Raw genomic sequence first — 20,079 nt, forward strand, 5'->3', positions numbered from 1 at the left:
TAATCCCACTCCCCACGGCTCTTACCCTGCAGCCATACAAATATTCCCCTTCAATTATTTATCCAATTGTCTTTGGAAAGTTATTATTGAATCTTTCAGGCAGCACCTTCCAGATCACAACAACTCGCTGTGTAAAAAACATCCTCCTCATCTCCCCCTCTGCCTCACAAACAACTCGCTGTGTAAAAAACATCCTCCTCATCTCCCCCTCTGCCTCACAACAACTCGCTGTGTAAAAAACATCCTCCTCATCTCCCCTCTGCCTCAAACTCCGCTGTGTAAAAAACATCCTCCTCATCTCCCCCTCTGCCTCACAACAACTCGCTGTGTAAAAAACATCCTCCTCATCTCCCCCTCTGCCTCACAACAACTCGCTGTGTAAAAAACATCCTCCTCATCTCCCCCTCTGCCTCACAACAACTCGCTGTTTAAAAAACATCCTCCTCATCTCCCCCTCTGCCTCACAACAACTCGCTGTGTAAAAAACATCCTCCTCATCTCCCCCTCTGCCCTCACAACAACTCGCTGTGTAAAAAAACACCCTCCTCATCTCCCCCTCTGCCTCACAACAACTCGCTGTGTAAAAAACATCCTCCTCATCTCCCCTCTGCCTCACAACAACTCGCTGTGTAAAAAACATCCTTCTCATCTCCCCCTCTGCTTCACAACAACTCGCTGTGTAAAAAACATCCTCCTCATCTCCCCCTCTGCCTCACAACAACTCGCTGTGTAAAAACATTCTCCTCATCTCCCCCTCTGCCTCACAACAACTCGCTGTGTAAAAAAACATCCTCCTCCTCTCCCCCTCTGCCTCACAACAACTCGCTGTGTAAAAAACATCCTCCTCATCTCCCCCTCTGCCTCACAACAACTCGCTGTGTAAAAAACATCCTCCTCATCTCCCCCTCTGCCTCACAACAACTCGCTGTGTAAAAAACATCCTCCTCATCTCCCCCTCTGCCTCACAACTCGCTGTGTAAAAAACATCCTCCTCATCTCCCCCTCTGCCTCACAACAACTCGCTGTGTAAAAAACATCCTCCTCATCTCCCCCCTCTGCCTCACAACAACTCGCTGTGTAAAAAACATCCTCCTCATCTCCCCCTCTGCCTCACAACAACTCGCTGTGTAAAAAACATCCTCCTCATCTCCCCCTCTGCCTCACAACAACTCGCTGGTGTAAAAACATTCTCCTCATCTCCCCCTCTGCCTCACAACAACTCGCTGTGTAAAAAACATTCTCCTCATCTCCCCCTCTGCCTCACAACAACTCGCTGTGTATAAAACATCCTCCTCATCTCCCCCTCTGCCTCACAACAACTCGCTGTGTAAAAAACATCCTCCTCATCTCCCCCTCTGCTTCACAACAACTCGCTGTGTAAAAAACATCCTCCTCATCTCCCCCTCTGCCTCACAACAACTCGCTGTGTAAAAAACATCCTCCTCACCTCCCCCTCTGCCTCACAACAACTCGCTGTGTAAAAAACAGCCTCCTCATCTCCCCCTCTGCCTCACAACAACTCGCTGTGTAAAAAACATCCTCCTCATCTCCCCCTCTGCCTCACAACAACTCGCTGTGTAAAAAACATCCTCCTCATCTCCCCCTCTGCCTCACAACAACTCGCTGTGTAAAAAACATCCTCCTCATCTCCCCCTCTGCCTCACAACAACTCGCTGTGTAAAAAACATCCTCCTCATCTCCCCCTCTGCCTCACAACAACTCGCTGTGTAAAAAACATCCTCCTCATCTCCCCCTCTGCCTCACAACAACTCGCTGTGTAAAAAAACATCCTCCTCGTCTCCCCCTCTGCCTCACAACAACTCGCTGTGTAAAAAACATCCTCCTCGTCTCCCCCCTCTGCCTCACAACAACTCGCTATGTAAAAAACATCCTCCTCATCTCCCCCTCTGCCTCACAACAACTCGCTGTGGAAAAAACATCCTCCTCATCTCCCCCTCTGCCTCACAACAACTCGCTGTGTAAAAAACATCCTCCTCATCTCCCCCTCTGCTTCTTTTCCCGATTCTCTTCAATCTGTGTCCCTCTGGTTACCCTCCCTCCTGTCACTGAAACACTTTCTCCTCATTTACTCCATCAATTCAGAGTCTGCACACATCCCTCACAATTAGTTTTTCACATTAACTATGAAAGCTCTTTATTTCAACCAATTGCAAAGCAATTCAACCCCCACCCCCCCCCCCCCCCCACCCCCCCCCCCCCCCCCCCCCCCCCCCCCCCCCCCCCCCCCCCCCACTCTGTACCAATGAAGATGAAACATCACTGGTGGGAAGGTAATCATGGTGTGACATGTTTACATAGGCAGTCTCTGTTACAAATGTAGACGTTGGAATCTATAATGGCAAACTAATAATCAGGACCCAATGTGTCGGGGTGAAATGGGACTGAGCTCGATCTGTTGACCCTGAACCTCTAACCTATGGAAATTCATTGGACGCTCCTCTTTAACCCCCTCTTCATTTGCAGATTACACTCATCCTGGTTCTTTGGGAGATTGGCCGACATAACAAAATCTTGCCCTAATGGAAGTGTACAGAATTACACATGTGGGGCAGTGGTTAGCACTGCTGCCTCACGGCGCCCAGGTCCCAGGTTCGATCCCGGCCCCGGGTCACTGTCCGCATGGAGTTTGCACATTCTCCCCGTGTCTGCGTGGGTTTCGCCCCCGCGACCCAAAGATGTGCAGGGTAGGTGGATTGGCCACGCTAAATTGCCCCTTAATTGGAAAAATGTAATTGGGTGCTCTAAATTGATTTTTAAAAAAAAGAATTACACCTGGGAGGTACAGCACAGGGAAACGGTCCAGGTTGGGATCTCTGCTCCCCATTCGCCCCCTCTTTATCTCACCCCCTCACCATATCCTCCGCTTCCTGCCTCTCTCATGTGTTTATCTAGCTTCAGCTGTCATCTGCCTCAACGACTCCCAGTGCTAATGGGATAGATTGGCCAATATATTTCTCCGGAATCCTTGTCGGATTGCCAGCGTATATTCCGTAACCAGCATCAAAGCAGAGTTTATCGGTGATTCACCTTTCAGCTTATTATCCAGGTATTCCAAAATAATTCTGATGAGTTGGATGATGGCGAGGATTAAGGAGCCAAATGCCAGAGAGCCCGTGTGGTACCTGAGACAACGAAACAGGTTCAGAATAATTGTCGTACATCAAACGCTGCTAAAACAGAGCCCTCGTGTCCTCGCTATCTTTGGCCCTTCTCGGGACTTCCAAATTCTGGAACTTTCTCACCCTCGTCCTCTTCCCAGGCCTTTAGAACCCAAGGTTGGTGTCACCTCGCCACCGCTCCCTGGTCTCCTTCATGCTTTTTACTCTTTCCGGCCTTGGATGTCAGCTTTATCTGGAGCCTTGTTCCTGGGTCCTCGCCCTTGTTCCTCATCCTTAGCCTTGACCCTTCACCCTGGTTCCTTAATCTTTAATGGATATCTAAAATGAGGGGGGGGGGGGTCTCATAGAAACCTATAAAATTCGAACAGGACTGGACAGGGGAGATGCAGGAAGGATGTTCCCGATGGTGGGGGTGTCCAGAACCAGGGGCGCGATTCTCCGACCCCCCCACCGAACATTGTATGGTTCCAAGAAACAGTTAGATAAAGCACTTAGGGCGAAGGGAATCAAAGGATATGGGGTGGGGGGAGGGGGGAAGCGGGATTAGGCAATTGAGTTGAATGATCAGCCATGAATGACCATAATGAATGGTGGAGCAGGCTCAAAGGGCCGAATGGCCTCCTCCAGCTCCTATTCTCTGTGGTTTTATGAGGTGAGGATGCTGAGGCGAAGGGTCAGGCACTTGGGTGGAAGGTTAAGACCCAGGATAATAGAGCAATCGTGCCTAGGAAAGGCCCTCTCTTCCTCCATTTTGACACAATGGGCCCATATTTGTTGAGACCTCCACCTTGACAGAGGGGCTAAACCTATCTCTGCTTCTTCTCATCCTTTAACCATCTGCCCCTTTCGGTGAATTCATGGTGACCTGCCGCAACCACTGGGATTTTCTTGTCTTGTGAAGGAAAACTCACAACGGCAACAAATCTGATTAACCTCCCCATGGAAAATGGGTCAGGAATTGAAGAGGCCCTTCCTCCATGAGGAATATCCAGGGCACAATCTCTGGGGCACACATTCTAACCTACTTTTCTGTCAAAAATATTCAAAGGGGCATTTTATTTTGTATTATTATAGAGAACTTACATTTATATAGCGCCTTTGATGCAGCATGCAGTGGGGTAAATGGACAGAAATCTGACACCAAACTACAATAGTCGGACGGATGACTAAAAGCTTGGTCAGAGAGGATGATTTTAAAGGCCATCGAAGAGGAAGAGAGCAGAGGGGGGAGAGGTGTAAGGAGGCAATTCAGGAGCTTAGGACCCGGGAAACTGAAGGGATGGCTGCCACTGGTGGAGTGATTAAAATTGGGGATGTTCCAGAAGCCAGAACTATGGGAACACAGGGATCTCCGAGGGATGCGGGGCCGTTGGGAGATTCCAGAGATAGGGAGGGGGCAAGACCATGGCAAGCTGAGAATCTTAAACCTGCAGTATTCACTCCACTGCCCCATCAATCTTGTCAGAAAATGTTAGATTTATCAGTGTAGGTGACTGAGAGAAAATAAGAAAACAAACTTTCTTGCAGTTAAATATCTTCAATATATTGCTGTGGAGGGATGGAGCTGGGCTTTGGGAGTTTGACAAGGTGGATGATGCCGAGAGGGGGTGTCCCCTGGTGGAGAATTTAGAACTAAAAGGGATCATCTCCGGGTAAGAGGGCAGCCATTTAGGACAGAGATTATTAGAATTTCTTCACCTGGGGGTCTGTGAATGTTTGGAATTCTTGAACATAACGAGCTGCAGAGACTCCAAGATTGAATACATACACGACTGAGGTTGATAGATGTTTCAGATGTTCCGGGAACTGAGGGCCATGGGGGACAGAGCGGGAAGGTGAAGGTGGTGTCAGTGATGTCACCAAACCAGAAGAGCAGGTTTTGGGAGACTGACCAACAAGAGAGAAAATATCTCGCATTGCAATAGCATCCTGAGCAAACCCCCAACACATCCCAAAGTGCACCGCGGCCGATGAGGTCGTTCTGAAATTTAAACCATTGTAATGTAGGAAAGGCAGCAGCCAATTCTGTGCACAGGAAGATCCCACAAACAGCCACGTGATCACTACAGGATAATCGGTTTATGGGCGGGATTCTCCGCCCGCCGACCGGACCCCCCCTCCCCCCGCCCCGCCGCGGTGGATGGACCTTTACATGGTCTGCGTCCTGCCCATGGCGATCTTGCGGGCGGCGGAAGAATCCAGCCCACTCTGATGTTGGCTGAGGGATGGATATTGACCAGGACACCGGGGATAAAGTCCCTGCCCCTCTGTGAATTATTGGCGTTGGGATCTGCAATGCCCACCAGAGAGGGTAGACGGAAGCTTCCTGCGCACAGCTTGGCTGCGATGATCCTGTATTGTAACATTCTCAGTCTGGGTGGAAGCGGTGACGGGGGCTTTGACATTTTTACCTCAGGGAACGGCCAAATGCAGCCAGCAGAGGGAAGCTGGGAATGTCAGCTGGCTTCCTGAATGCCCAGTAATAGGAAGCGAAGGCACCGGCCAGTGTGCACTGCCCCAGGGCAATGGCGAAATTCACCAGCCACAGAAACACAAACAGGTTGCATATTTGAAGGATGAAGATGTACTTGTGATAAAGACTCTCTCCGCCGTAGAAAGCGAAGGCACATTGTGCACCCGGGCACAACTTGGTGACGTTGCTGGTGTTAAATATCTGTGGGGGAAAGAAAGGTCACAGGTCATCAGGGTTGAAACCGCCGCATCGGACTTTCCTCATCGCTCTGAGTCCGGGTCAGACGGATTCCCCACAGACGCTGCCAGACGTGCTGAGGTTTCCCAACATTTTCTGTTTCTATGTCAGATTTTCAGCATCCGCAGTATTTTGCGCGTGTATTAAATTAATTCATTTTGTTGTTCATTCAGGAATATGAGCATTCCTGGAAAGGTCGGTATTTATTGGGCGTTCCTAATTACCCTGGGCAGCCAACTTCCTCAAACCCCTCGCCATGATAGGACGGAATGTCTGGGGGGTTGGAGTCACATAATCTCTGTCTGTGTAAAGACCTCGGCTTTCATAAAATTACATGGCGTGTATGGCACAGAAACAGGCCATTCTGGCATATGCTAACTTTTATGCTCCCACTGTGCTTCAACCCACCCAATCAGCATATCCTTCTATTCTTTGCTCCCTTCAATATTTGCCTCTTCTAAAATACATAAATATTATTCTCCCCACTCCCTGTGGGAGCGAGTTCCACATTCTCCCCACTCTCTGTGGGAGCAAGTCGCACATTCTCCCCACTCCCTGTGGGAGCAAGTTCCACATTCTCCCCACTCCCTGTGGGAGCGAGTCCCACATTCCCCCCACTCCCTGTGGGAGAGAGTTCCACATTCTCCCCACTCCCTGTGGGAGCGAGTTCCACATTCTCCCCACTCCCTGTGGGAGCGAGTTCCACATTCCCCCCACTCCCTGTGGGAGAGAGTCCCACATTCTCCCCGCTCCCTGTGGGAGCAAGTTCCACATTCTCCCCACTCCCTGTGGGAGCGAGTTCCACATTCTCCCCACTCCCTGTGGAAGCGAGTTCCACACTCTCCCCACTCCCTGTGGGAGCGAGTTCCACATTCGCCCCACTCCCTGTGGGAGCGAGTCCCACACTCTCCCCACTCCCTGTGGGAGCGAGTCCCACACTCTCCCCACTCCCTGTGGGAGCGAGTTCCACATTCTCCCCACCCCCTGTGGGAGCGAGTTCCACATTCTCCCCACTCTCTGTGGGAGCGAGTCCCACACTCTCCCCACTCCCTGTGGGAGCGAGTCCCACACTCTCCCCACTCCCTGTGGGAGCGAGTCCCACATTCTCCCCACTCCCTGTGGGAGCGAGTCCCACATTCTCCCCACTCCCTGTGGGAGCGAGTCCCACACTCTCCCCACTCCCTGTGGGAGCGAGTCCCACATTCTCCCCACTCCCTGTGGGAGCGAGTCCCACATTCTCCCCACTCCCTGTGGGAGCGAGTCCCACATTCTCCCCACTCCCTGTGGGAGCGAGTTCCACATTCTCCCCACCCCCTGTGGGAGCGAGTTCCACATTCTCCCCACTCCCTGTGGGAGCGAGTTCCACACTCTCCCCACTCCCTGTGGGAGCGAGTCCCACATTCTCCCCACTCCCTGTGGGAGCGAGTCCCACATTCTCCCCACTCCCTGTGGGAGCGAGTCCCACATTCTCCCCACTCCCTGTGGAAGCGAGTCCCACATTCTCCCCACTCCCTGTGGGAGCGAGTCCCACATTCTCCCCACTCCCTGTGGGAGCGAGTCCCACATTCTCCCCACTCCCTGTGAGAGCGAGTTCCACATTCTCCCCACTCCCTGTGGGAGCGAGTCCCACATTCTCCCCACTCTCTGGGTAAAGAGGTATCTCTTGAGTTCCCCGCTGGATTAATGAATTAGTGACTGTTTTATATTGATGGATGAACATCCATTCAGGGTGCGGGATCGCTGGCTGCGCCAACGTCTATCACCCCTTCCCGAGATACTGAGGAGGTGGTCCGGAGCTGCCTTCTTGAATCACTGGTATTGAGTGGATTTAATACAACTCCAAATACTGGCCAGGTCTGATAGCTCTGTGGAGAGAGTCCTTTGGGCTCGAACATTAACTCTGTTCCTCTCTCCACAGATGCTGTCAGACCGGGTGCAAATGGGCAACATTTTCGGTATTTATTTCAGATTTCCGCCATCTGTGACGATTTGCTCTAATGATAAAACTGCGTGTCTGACTGGACCGCGTTAGAGGGCGGTTAATGATGAATCACATTAGTGTGGGGTTGGAGTGAGGCATGGCAGCCAGACTGGCTAAGGTTCCTTCCCTAAAGGACATTAATGAACCAATTCGGATTTTATGACAATCTGACAGCTTTATGGTCATTTTGACTGACACTGTTTTATTTTATATTTCTAGATACCTTTGAAACTGAATTAAAATTCTCAAATGTCCTGGCAAGGGTCTGAACTGATGTTCTCTGGGTAGTGATGCCTCAATGATCAGCTGTGTTTGGTGCTTGTCATGACTTTATTTAGGGACAAGGCACTTGCTTCGTATTGTTACCACCACCAGCATTGGGGCATCACGGTGGCACAGTGGTTAGCACTACTGCCTCACAGCTCCGGGGTCCCGGGTTCAATTCCGGCTTGGGTCACTGTCTGTGCGGAGTCTGTACGTCCTCCCCGTGTGTGCGTGGGTTTCCTCCGGGTGCTCCGGTTTCCTCCCACAGTCCAAAGATGTGCAGGTTAGGTGGATTGGCCGGGATAAATTGCCCCTTAGTGTCCAAAGTTTGGATGGGGTTACGGGGATAGGGCGGGGGATTGGGCCGAGGCAGGGTGCTCTTTCGGAGGGTCAGTGATGACTCAATGGGCCGAGCAGCCCCTTCTGCTCTGTAGGGATTCTATCTCCATGTGTCCTGCACAGCAGGGTGGAGACAGGTGGGTCAAGATCATTTTTGAGGTGCTGAATTTTGGGGTACTGGAACGTCAGTTTTATATTCCACTCCCCCCTCTGCATCCTGTCCAAAACCCACTGTGTTTAGTTTATGGTAGATAGCCATTAGCCTCATTCCCATTGCTGCAACAGATGTGGTCCACAGTGCGATGGGAGACAGTAGACTGGAGGAAGTGACCAATGTATGACATCAGCAACGTAGGTACAGGTTACCCCAGAGATATTACAAGATACTCATTTAAAACAGAGGTGCTTAGAAATTTCTTCTTGCAGAGGGTAGTGAATATCTGGAATTCTCTGTCCCGGAGAGAGGTGGCGGCTCGATCATTAGAAGCATTTAAAGTGGAGGTGGATAAATATTTGATCGATTGAGGAATAGAGGGCTCTGGGGAAATGGTTCAGAGAAGGAGTTGACACTGGAATAGATCAGCCAGGGATGTACTGAATGCCGGGGCAGGCTGGAAGGGCCTGATGGCTGACCCTGTCTCCTATTTCTTGTGTTCTTGGCTGTTCAGAGAGAAGGTTAAGGTGGGATTTCATGGAGGTTTTCAGCCTGATGAAGCTTGTTGAGATAGTATTTGGGGAGGAATTGTTTCAAGTGGCAGGGGCCCGGCCAGGGGACACAGATTGAAAACAATCGCCAAAATCTCTAACGGGGGGGGGGACACAGGGAATGTTTTTTACCCAGCGAGTTGGTGTGATCTGGAAGGTGCTGCCTGAAAGGGCGGTGGAAGCAGATTCAACAATAACTTTCCAAAGGGAATCGGATACGAGCTTCTGAATATAAAGAAATCTGGAATTAAAAAGCTGGGCTGAGTACATTGTGGCCGTAAAGTTGTCAAATTGTCTCAATGTTTTGTAAAGAAGGAAACCGGCTGTTCTCACTCAATCTGGGCTGATATGTGACTGCAGTCCCGCACCGAAACGCTTGACACTAAATACCCTTTGAGCTAGACACTCAAATTGCATCAAGTAGTACATCTGAATCCCTCCATCCCATTCCCAACATATACACCAGCTGTAAACAGACTGCATACCTCAGGATCGCAGGTTCTATTTGCATATATACAATGGCCTCGATTGGTCACCACTTTGTAGATTGCCTCACCAGAGGTTGACAGAAATCTGCATATTTCACGTTAAAGAATACATCAATATTTTTCATTCCTTAATGTGTCAATAATCTGTCAGACAATTTGGATTTAAAGCACGATAAAACTCTGACGGAGCTACAATAAGCATTGAATTTGACAGTACAAGAGAAGGCCCTTCGGCCCATTACTCCTATGCCAGCTCTTGGAAAGAGCCATCCAAATCAGTCCTCATAGTCTTGCAAATGTTTCCTTTTCAACTATTTATCCAGTTCCCTTTTGAAAGTTATTGTTGAATCTGCTTCCGCCGCCCTTTCAGGCAGCACCTTCCAGACCACAACAACTCACTGGGTAAAAAATATTCTCCTCATCTCCCCCTCTGCCTCACAACAACTCGCTGTGTAAAAAACATCCTCCTCATCTCCCCCTCTGCCTCACAACAACTCACTGGGTAAAAAATATTCTCCTCATCTCCCCCTCTGCCTCACAACAACTCGCTGTGTAAAAAACATCCTCCTCATCTCCCCCTCTGCCTCACAACAACTCGCTGTGTAAAAAACATCCTCCTCATCTCCCCCTCTGCCTCACAACAACTCGCTGTGTAAAAAACATCCTCCTCATCTCCCCCTCTGCCTCACAACAACTCGCTGTGTAAAAAACATCCTCCTCATCTCCCCCTCTGCCTCACAACAACTCGCTGCGTAAAAAACATCCTCCTCATCTCCCCCTCTGCCTCACAACTCGCTGTGTAAAAAACATCCTCCTCATCTCCCCCTCTGCCTCACAACAACTCGCTGCGTAAAAAACATCCTCCTCATCTCCCCCTCTGCCTCACAACTCGCTGTGTAAAAAACATCCTCCTCATCCCCCCCTCTGCCTCACAACAACTCGCTGCGTAAAAAACATCCTCCTCATCTCCCCCTCTGCCTCACAACAACTCGCTGTGTAAAAAACATCCTCCTCATCTCCCCCTCTGCCTCACAACAACTCGCTGTGTAAAAAACATCCTCCTCATCTCCCCCTCTGCCTCACAACAACTCGCTGTGTAAAAAACATCCTCCTCATCTCCCCCTCTGCCTCACAACTCGCTGTGTAAAAAACATCCTCCTCATCCCCCCCTCTGCCTCACAACAACTCGCTGCGTAAAAAACATCCTCCTCATCTCCCCCTCTGCCTCACAACAACTCGCTGTGTAAAAAACATCCTACTCATCTCCCCCTCTGCCTCACAACAACTCGCTGTGTAAAAAACATCCTCCTCATCTCCCCCCTCACAACAACTCGCTGTGTAAAAAACATCCTCCTCATCTCCCCCTCTGCCTCACAACAACTCGCTGTGTAAAAAACATTCTCCTCATCTCCCCCTCTGCCTCACAACAACTCGCTGTGTAAAAAACATCCTCCTCATCTCCCCCTCTGCCTCACAACAACTCGCTGTGTAAAAAACATCCTCCTCATCTCTCCCTCTGCCTCACAACAACTCGCTGTGTAAAAAACATCCTCCTCATCTCTCCCTCTGCCTCACAACAACTCGCTGTGTAAAAAACATCCTCCTCATCTCCCCCTCTGCCTCACAACAACTCGCTGTGTAAAAAACATCCTCCTCATCTCCCCCTCTGCCTCACAACAACTCGCTGTGTAAAAAACATCCTCCTCATCTCCCCCTCTGCCTCACAACAACTCGCTGTGTAAAAAACATCCTCCTCATCTCCCCCTCTGCTTCTTTTCCCGATTCTCTTCAATCTGTGTCCCTCTGGTGACCCTCCCTCCTGTCACTGGAGACACTTTCTCCTCATTTACTCCATCAAAGCTCTTGCTGATTTTGAACCCCTCGATTCAATCTCCTCTGAACCTTCTCTGCTCCAAGGAGAACAATCCCAGCTCTCTCCACATTGTTCAAATCATTGATACTCCACTAGAGCACTCCCCCGGAACACAGCTTGTACATTTTAGCAGTTTTAATAAACATGTTTCCTCAGGCACAGCGAGTTTCTTCAATTTCTCTGGGTAAGTAGATCGTCCTGAAATGGCCGGCAGGTCATTGGAACTGAACCTTTCTAGAACAGACCATGATGTCAAGCCTTCAGTGTTCAACATTACGTGAAGTGAGATGAATTGTTACACAGCAGCATTATCTGAAAGGATACATAGCTGTAATAACCCAATAGGAAATACAGATGGCCAACAGCAAGAAGGTAATGATGGGGTAGAATAGAGTGGACATGATATATCCTATGGCCCTGATGACAGAAAAGAGTTAAAATATATAAACAACCACATTCTTTGATAGCATTACATTTGAATTAAATCATGAATGACTCTATAGCTAAACCCAACAACATTAAAATAACATCAAATTTACAGAACAGAAACAGGACATTCGGCCCATCCAATATATTCTGGTGTTTAGACTCCACAGGAGCCACCAACCTTTTCCTCTCACCCAATCAGCATCTCCTTCTATCCCTCTCTGCCTCATCTGTTCATCCAGCTTCCGCTTCTCAATGTATCAACACTCTTCACCTCCCCCACTCCCCGTGGGAGCGAGTCCCACATTCTCCCCACTCCCTGTGGGAGCGAGTCCCACATTCTCCCCACTCCCTGTGGGAGCGAGTTCCACATTCGCCCCATTCCCTGTGGGAGCGAGTCCCACATTCTCCCCACTCCCTGTGGGAACGAGTTCCACATTCTCCCCACTCCTTGTGGGAGCGAGTTCCACATTCTCCCCGCTCCCTGTGGGAACGAGTTCCACATTCTCCCCACTCCCTGTGGGAGCGAGTTCCACATTCTCCCCACTCCCTGAGGGAGCGAGATCCACATTCGCCCCACTCCCTGTGGGAACGAGTTCCACATTCTCCCCACTCCCTGTGGGAGCGAGTTCCACATTCTCCCCACTCCCTGTGGGAGTGAGTTCCACACTCTCCCCACTCCCTGTGGGAACGAGTTCCACATTCTCCCCACTCCCTGTGGGAACGAGTTCCACATTCTCCCCACTCCCTGTGGGATCGAGTTCCACATTCTCCCCACTCCCTGTGGGAGCGAGTTCCACATTCTCCCCACTCCCTGTGGGAACGAGTTCCACATTCTCCCCACTTCCTGTGGGAGCGAGTTCCACATTCTCCCCACTCCCTGTGGGAGCGAGTTCCACATTCGCCCCATTCCCTGTGGGAGCGAGTCCCACATTCTCCCCACTCCCTGTGGGAGCGAGTCCCACATTCTCCCCACTCCCTGTGGGATCGAGTTCCACATTCTCCCCACTCCCTGTGGGAACGAGTCCCACATTCTCCCCACTCCCTGTGGGAGCGAATCCCACATTCTCCCCACTCCCTGTGGGAGCGAGTCCCACATTCTCCCCACTCCCTGTGGGAGCGAGTTCCACATTCTCCCCACTCCCTGTGGGAGCGAGTTCCACATTCTCCCCACTCCCTGTGGGAACGAGTCCCACATTCTCCCCACTCCCGGTGGGAGCGAATCCCACATTCTCCCCACTCCCTGTGGGATCGAGTTCCACATTCTCCCCACTCCCTGTGGGAACGAGTCCCACATTCTCCCCACTCCCTGTGGGAGCGAATCCCACATTCTCCCCACTCCCTGTGGGAGCGAGTCCCACATTCTCCCCACTCCCAGTGGGAGCGAGTCCCACATTCTCCCCACTCCCTGTGGGAGCGAGTCCCACATTCTCCCCACTCCCTGTGGGAGCGAGTCCCACATTCTCCCCACTCCCTGTGGGAACGAGTTCCACATTCTCCCCACTCCCTGTGGGAACGAGTTCCACATTCTCCCCACTCCCTGTAGGAGCGAGCCCCACATTCTCCCCACTCCCTGTGAGAGCGAGTTCCACATTCTCCCCACTCCCTGTGGGAGCGAGTCCCACATTCTCCCCACTCCCTGTGGGAGCGAGTCCCACATTCTCCCCACTCCCTGTGGGAGCGAGTTCCACATTCTCCCCACTCCCTGTGGGAGCGAGTCCCACATTCTCCCCACTCCCTGTGGGAGCGAGTTCCACATTCTCCCCACTCCCTGTGGGAGCGAGTCCCACATTCTCCCCACTCCTTGTGGGAATGAGTTCCACATTCTCCCCACTCCCTGTGGGAGCGAGTTCCACATTCTCCCCACTCCCTGTGGGAGCGAGTCCCACATTCTCCCCACTCCCTGTGGGAGCGAGTCCCACATTCTCCCCACTCCCTGTGGGAACGAGTTCCACATTCTCCCCACTCCCTGTGGGAGCGAGTTCCACATTCTCCCCACTCCCTGTGGGATCGAGTTCCACATTCTCCCAACTCCCTGTGGGAGCGAGTTCCACATTCTCCCCACTCCCTGTGTGAACGAGTTCCACATTCTCCCCACTTCCTGTGGGAGCGCGTTCCACATTCTCCCCACTCCCTGTGGGAGCGAGTTCCACATTTGCCCCATTCCCTGTGGGAGCGAGTCCCACATTCTCCCCACTCCCTGTGGGAACGAGTTCCACATTCTCCCCACTTCTTGTGGGAGCCAGTTCCACATTCTCCCCTCTCTATGATTAAATAAATCATTCCTGATTGGATGTATTAGTTACTGTCTGATCATGATGGGTAACTTGTACTGCATTTTAAAAATTGTATCCAGAGATAGTCTGCTTATCAGAGATACAGGTTTGAGATAGTGCAATAATTGTGACGTACTAAACACAAGAATTTACTGGATTTGAAAAGGTCTCCTCATCTCAAAATCTAACAAAAACCGTTGTTACAGGACAAATAATGCGACTCACGCACCAACATGCACAAGTTAGGATACAACAGAGGTTACCTTAGGGTATATGTTAGAATTTAATGGATAGCTACATTAGGGTATAACATTAGGGTGAACTTTGGGATGTTGGGGTAAAATACATCAGGCTATTAAATCAGGGAGATCTGGAGTGTTAGTGTATGGTATGATGGAGTGTATCAGTGGCAAGTGGAGGTGGTGTACGGAAGATTAAATTGGAGTAAAAGCTATATTTTATTCCTGAGTTAAGTTTGGACATATTGGTAAGGATTTGATTACAGTACCTTGCAAGATTAACTTAAGGTATATTTGGAGGTTGATGGGAGATACGTTAGGACACATTTGATGGTTGTTAAGTTGGAAGTTTGTTGAGGTCACGAAAACCTTTATCGGGTGAGTCAACACATTCAGACCCTTAAACAATCCCGCTGACCACTTACTTGCTCCCTTCCCTGAGCAGTGCAATTGCAATACAGATTCTTTTTCGTAGGAAAATCAGCATCAGTATGATGATCACTTCAATAATGCAGAGAAAGATCACTGGAAAATAGCAGAGACCGTGTTTTAAGATAATGCAAAGAACTTATAAAAACGTGGATTTTAATAGAATGGTCACACAATCTGTATCTGTTGTTAAAGTGCACAAGAATCTGACTATAGAAAGGACATTGCCAATTCCTGGCAGCTCATATTGAATGGTTGGAGAATTAGGTTGCTAGTCTTCATGCTCTCCTCGGCATAAAACATTCCGTCGGAGGTTTATCGAAGCTCGTGTGATTTCGCGAGGACTTTGGAAAACAGAGCAGCAAATCCGGCTGGAGTTGTATCAGAGCCAATGGGACATGCCCTATTGGGTAGAGTGACTCCGCTTGATGGTCACTTACTTTGGGGGGATTCTGGAGCAGGTTCTGACATCCAGCAGTTTCTGCAGCAGATGAAGTGGGGCAAGGGTGAAATTGGTCTTCATTCACAGTGCAAAACGGGCAACAATAAGTCACGGTTTTGATTTCTATTGACTTTCCAATACACCCTCACGTAATTGTCCATTTCATCATATAAAGTAACCCTCACAATGCATCATAAAGTAACCCTCACAATACATCATAAAGTAACCCTCACAATGCATCATAAAGTAACCCTCACAATGTTTCATAAAGTAACCCTCACAATGCATCATAAAGTAACCCTCACAATGCATCATAAAGTAACCCTCACAATGCATCATAAAGTAACCCTCACAATGCATCATAAAGTAACCCTCACAATACATCATAAAGTAACCCTCACAATGCATCATAAAGTAACCCTCACAATGCATCATAAAGTAACCCTCACAATGCATCATAAAGTAACCCTCACAATGCATCATAAAGTAACCCTCACAATGCATCATAAAGTAACCCTCACAATGCATCATAAAGTAACCCTCACAATACATCATAAAGTAACCCTCACAATGCATCATAAAGTAACCCTCACAATACATCATAAAGTAACCCTCACAATGCATCATAAAGTAACCCTCACAATGCATCATAAAGTAACCCTCACAATGCATCATAAAGTAACCCTCACAATGCATCATAAAGTAACCCTCACAATGCATCATAAAGTAACCCTCACAATGCATCATAAAGTAACCCTCACAATACATCATAAAGTAACCCTCACAATGCATCATAAAGTAACCCTCACAATACATCATAAAGTAACCCTCACAATGCATCATAAAGTAACCCTCACAATACATCATAAAGTAACCCTCACGATACAACATAAAGTAACCCTCACAATACATCATAAAGTAACCCTCACAATGCATCATAAAGTAACCCTCACAATACATCATAAAGTAACCCTCACGATACAACATAAAGTAACCCTCACAATACATCATAAAGTAACCCTCACAATGCATCATAAAGTAACCCTCACAATGCATCATAAAGTAACCCTCACAATGCATCATAAAGTAACCCTCACAATGCATCATAAAGTAACCCTTACAATGCATCATAAAGTAACCCTCACAATGCATCATAAAGTAATCCTCACAATGCATCATAAAGTAACCCTCACAATGCATCATAAAGTAATCCTCACAATGCATCATAAAGTAATCCTCACAATGCATCATAAAGTAACCCTCACAATGCATCATAAAGTAACCCTCACAATGCATCATAAAGTAATCCTCACAATGCATCATAAAGTAATCCTCACAATGCATCATAAAGTAACCCTCACGATACAACATAACTCAACATTACCAATACATCGAAACGTAACCCTTGCACAAGACATCGTAACTCAACATTACCAATACATCGTAACTCAAACCTCCCAATTTATCTTCAGATAACCTCCCATGATAAAGTAACTGAACCCTCGCAATGTAATGTAGCTCAATACTCCCAACATATCTTAACCTTCGAATACATTGTAACTCAACCCTAACAATAGTTAATAACTCAACGCTCCCAGTACATCGGGCGGGATTCTCCGCTCCCCCGGCCGAGTGTTTCCCGGCGGTGCGCCGTTCGCTGGCGGCGGGATTGCCGCTGCTTGTCAATGGGATTTCCCATTGGATCCACCTCACGCCGTCTGGAAACCGCAGGCGGGGGCGCCCTGTCAGAGGGAAAAGGGAATCCCGAAAACTGGAGAATTCCAGCCATCATAAGTCAATCCTAACCAAACGTAACTCAACCCTCCAAATATATCTTACCACAACCGCCCAATACATTGTAACTCAATCCTGACAATACATCATGACTCAACCTGGCCAAGATGCCTTGATGTAAATTCCCAACACTTAATAACTCACTGTTCCCAATACACCTTAATCTCCAAATATATTGCAATTTAACCTTCCAACCTGACTTAATCCAACCCTCCGGCGCACCTTTACCTGATCTCCCAATGTATCATAACTCACCTCCCAACACCTTGTAGCTTAACATTCATTTTCCTGTTTGGCTGAAGACCAATTCCACCAATTTAAGTATCTTCTGAGTGGGAACTACATACGGACACATTGATTAGGAGCAGGATTAGACCATGCGGCTCCCTCGGATCTGCTTTATCATTCAATAAGATAAAGGCTGACCTGATCAAGGCCTTACTACCCCCCGAGCCCTTTGATTCTCGTATCAATTAAGAATCCACCTAATTCAGCCTTAAAAATATTCTCGGACGTAACCTCCACTCCCCGCTGGGCAAGAGAGTTGCAAAGACCCGTCGCCCTCAGAGGAAAGATATTCCTCCTCATCTCTGCCTTAAATGGGACTGTTTCACCATCTCACAGTGATGTTAAACCTGAAACATAAACTCCGCCCGAAATTTGTAAAGACTTACTAAAGGCCAGCCACGTCTGCCTGAGCTGCAGGTATACCCTGAAGTCCATTTGGAAGCCAATGTCATAGATTGGAATGTCGCTCCCAGGCTTGTCCTTCAAGCTGCTGTACTCCCAGTAACAGTGCCAGATTCCTGAAACAGGAGAGAAAAAAACAGAGGCTTAAAATGAGAGACAGGAAAAAGACACAGAGCCAGAAACCACTACAAAGCTTGGAAATGTAATCCTTTATTCTAACTGCCAGCAGGTCCTGTCCTGCTCACCAAGTCCAACTCAATGTGCTCAGTGGCCAACAGAGGTTCCTCATCTGGCGGGACCACAATTTGAAAATTCACATCCTTGTTTTCACACAGAATAAAAATTCTATGATTCTATGATTCAGAGGAGGCCCTTCGGCCCCTCGACTCTGCACCGACACATGAAAGGCCCTGACCTGCCCACCGAATCCCACTTGCCAACACTGGGCCCAGAGCCTTGAACGTTCTGACGTGCCAAGTGCCCATCCAGGTACTTTGTAAAGGGTGTGAGGCAACCCGCCTCGACCCCCCTCCCAGGCAGCGCGTTCCAGACCCTCACCACCCTCTGGGTATTTCCTCAAATCCCCCTGAACCTCCCACCCCTCACCTTGAACTTGTGCCCCCTCATAACTGACCCTTTAACCAAAGGGAACAGCTGCTCCCTATCCACCCTGTCCACGTCCCTCATAATCTCGTCCACCTCGATCAGGTCGCCCCTCAGTCTTCTCCGCTCCAGAGAAAACAACCCGAGCCGATCCAACCTCTCTTCATAACTTCAATGTTCTGTTCCAGGCAATATCCTGGTGAATCTCCTCTGCACCCCCTCCAGTGCAATCACATCCTTCCTATAATGTGGCGACCAGAACTGCACACAGTACTCCAGCTGTGGCCTCACCAAAGTTCTATACAACTCCAACAGGACCTCCCTGCTTTTGTAATCTAGCCCCGATTGATAAAGGCGAGTGTCCCATTTGCCTTTTTCACCACCCCATTAACCTGCCCTTCTGCCTTCAGAGATCGCTGGACAAACAGTCAAAGGTCCCTTTGTTCCTCGGAACTTCCCAGTGTGTCAGGGGAGCAGCCGTCTGTCATCACCCTCTGTCTCCTACAGCTAAGCCAATTTTGAATCCACCTTATCAGGTTCCCCTGTATCCCATGTGCATTTACCTTCTTTATAAGTCTCCCGTGTGGGACCTTGTCAAAGGCTTTGATGAAATCCATGTAAACTACATCAACTGCACTACCCTCATCTACACACCTGGCCACATGCTCAAAACATTCAATCAAATTTGTTCGGCATGACCTCCCTCTGACAAAGCCATGCTGACTATTTCTGATTAAACCTTGCCTCTCCAAATGAGATTCTCTCCTTCAGAATTTTGTCCAATCTTTTCCCTACCACTGATGTGAGACTCACTGCTCTGTAGTTCCCTGGCTTATCCCTACATCCTTTCTGAAATAGTGGGGACCATATTAACTGTCCTCCAGTCCTCTGGCACCTCCCCTATGGCCAGAGAGGAATTAAACATTTGGGTTAGAGCCCCTGTAATCTCCTCCCTTGCCTCCCACGGCATCCTGGGACGCAATTCATCCGGACCTGGAGATTTGTCCACTTTGAAGCCTGCCAACACCTCCAATATCTTGTCACTTGCTTTGGCAATTTGCTCAAGAACCTCACAGTCTCTCCCTGAGTTCTACATCTACCTCCGTATTCTCTTGGGTGAAGACAGATGTGAAATATTCATTTAACACCCGACCAATGTCATCCCACCCACAGATTCCCCCCTTGGTCCCGACTCTTTCCCTGGTTATCCTCTTCCCATTGTACTTATAGAATATCTTGGGATTTTCCCTACTTTTACCAGCCAGAGCTTTCTCATTTTCTCTCATTTTGCCTCCCTCCCTCTTCATTTAGGAGGGTCCTTAAAATCTTGAAACAAAGTTTTGTTCACCTTCTCCAATATCTCCTTGAGTGTGGTTGATAATGGCTGTACTGAAGCACCGTGGGATGTTTCACTTCACTGAGGGGTCTGGACAAATGCCGCTTGTTGCTGATGAATCTAAAGTAATCCGTCTGGCCAATCGAGTAAGCATAAATTGCTGCACCCTAAGAAAGGACCGCCTAGTCTAGGCTGAGAAGTCACCTCCATGTACCTGTGTCAGAAAATGTGGGGCGGTATTCGCGGCCTGGGAAGCGAGAATCACAATCAGGGGGAGAATCGAGCTGAATTGAAAAGTTAGTTTTGCGCCTGGTGCTGATTCTGTCGCCATGCTCCGGTCCCTC

At 49.0% G+C, this 20,079-nt stretch overlaps 1 protein-coding gene across 1 annotated transcript in view; it reads right to left on the reverse strand.

Annotated features, from left to right (window-relative positions):
* The window catches only part of slc44a5b (solute carrier family 44 member 5b), a 596,657-nt gene that overhangs the window by 32,295 nt on the left and 544,283 nt on the right, over positions 1 to 20,079 (reverse strand). Inside the window, exons 12-17 of the mRNA XM_072512838.1 lie at positions 17,781 to 17,912; positions 14,867 to 14,966; positions 11,825 to 11,917; positions 9,625 to 9,712; positions 5,552 to 5,814; positions 3,049 to 3,143 (exon numbers count right to left, since the gene is read on the reverse strand). Of these exons, the coding sequence (XP_072368939.1) occupies positions 3,049 to 3,143; positions 5,552 to 5,814; positions 9,625 to 9,712; positions 11,825 to 11,917; positions 14,867 to 14,966; positions 17,781 to 17,912 (771 nt within the window). The remainder of the gene's footprint in view (positions 1 to 3,048; positions 3,144 to 5,551; positions 5,815 to 9,624; positions 9,713 to 11,824; positions 11,918 to 14,866; positions 14,967 to 17,780; positions 17,913 to 20,079) is intronic.

This window comes from Scyliorhinus torazame, chromosome 7 (assembly GCF_047496885.1).
Source record: "Scyliorhinus torazame isolate Kashiwa2021f chromosome 7, sScyTor2.1, whole genome shotgun sequence".
In the NCBI taxonomy this organism is placed as follows: domain Eukaryota; kingdom Metazoa; phylum Chordata; class Chondrichthyes; order Carcharhiniformes; family Scyliorhinidae; genus Scyliorhinus; species Scyliorhinus torazame.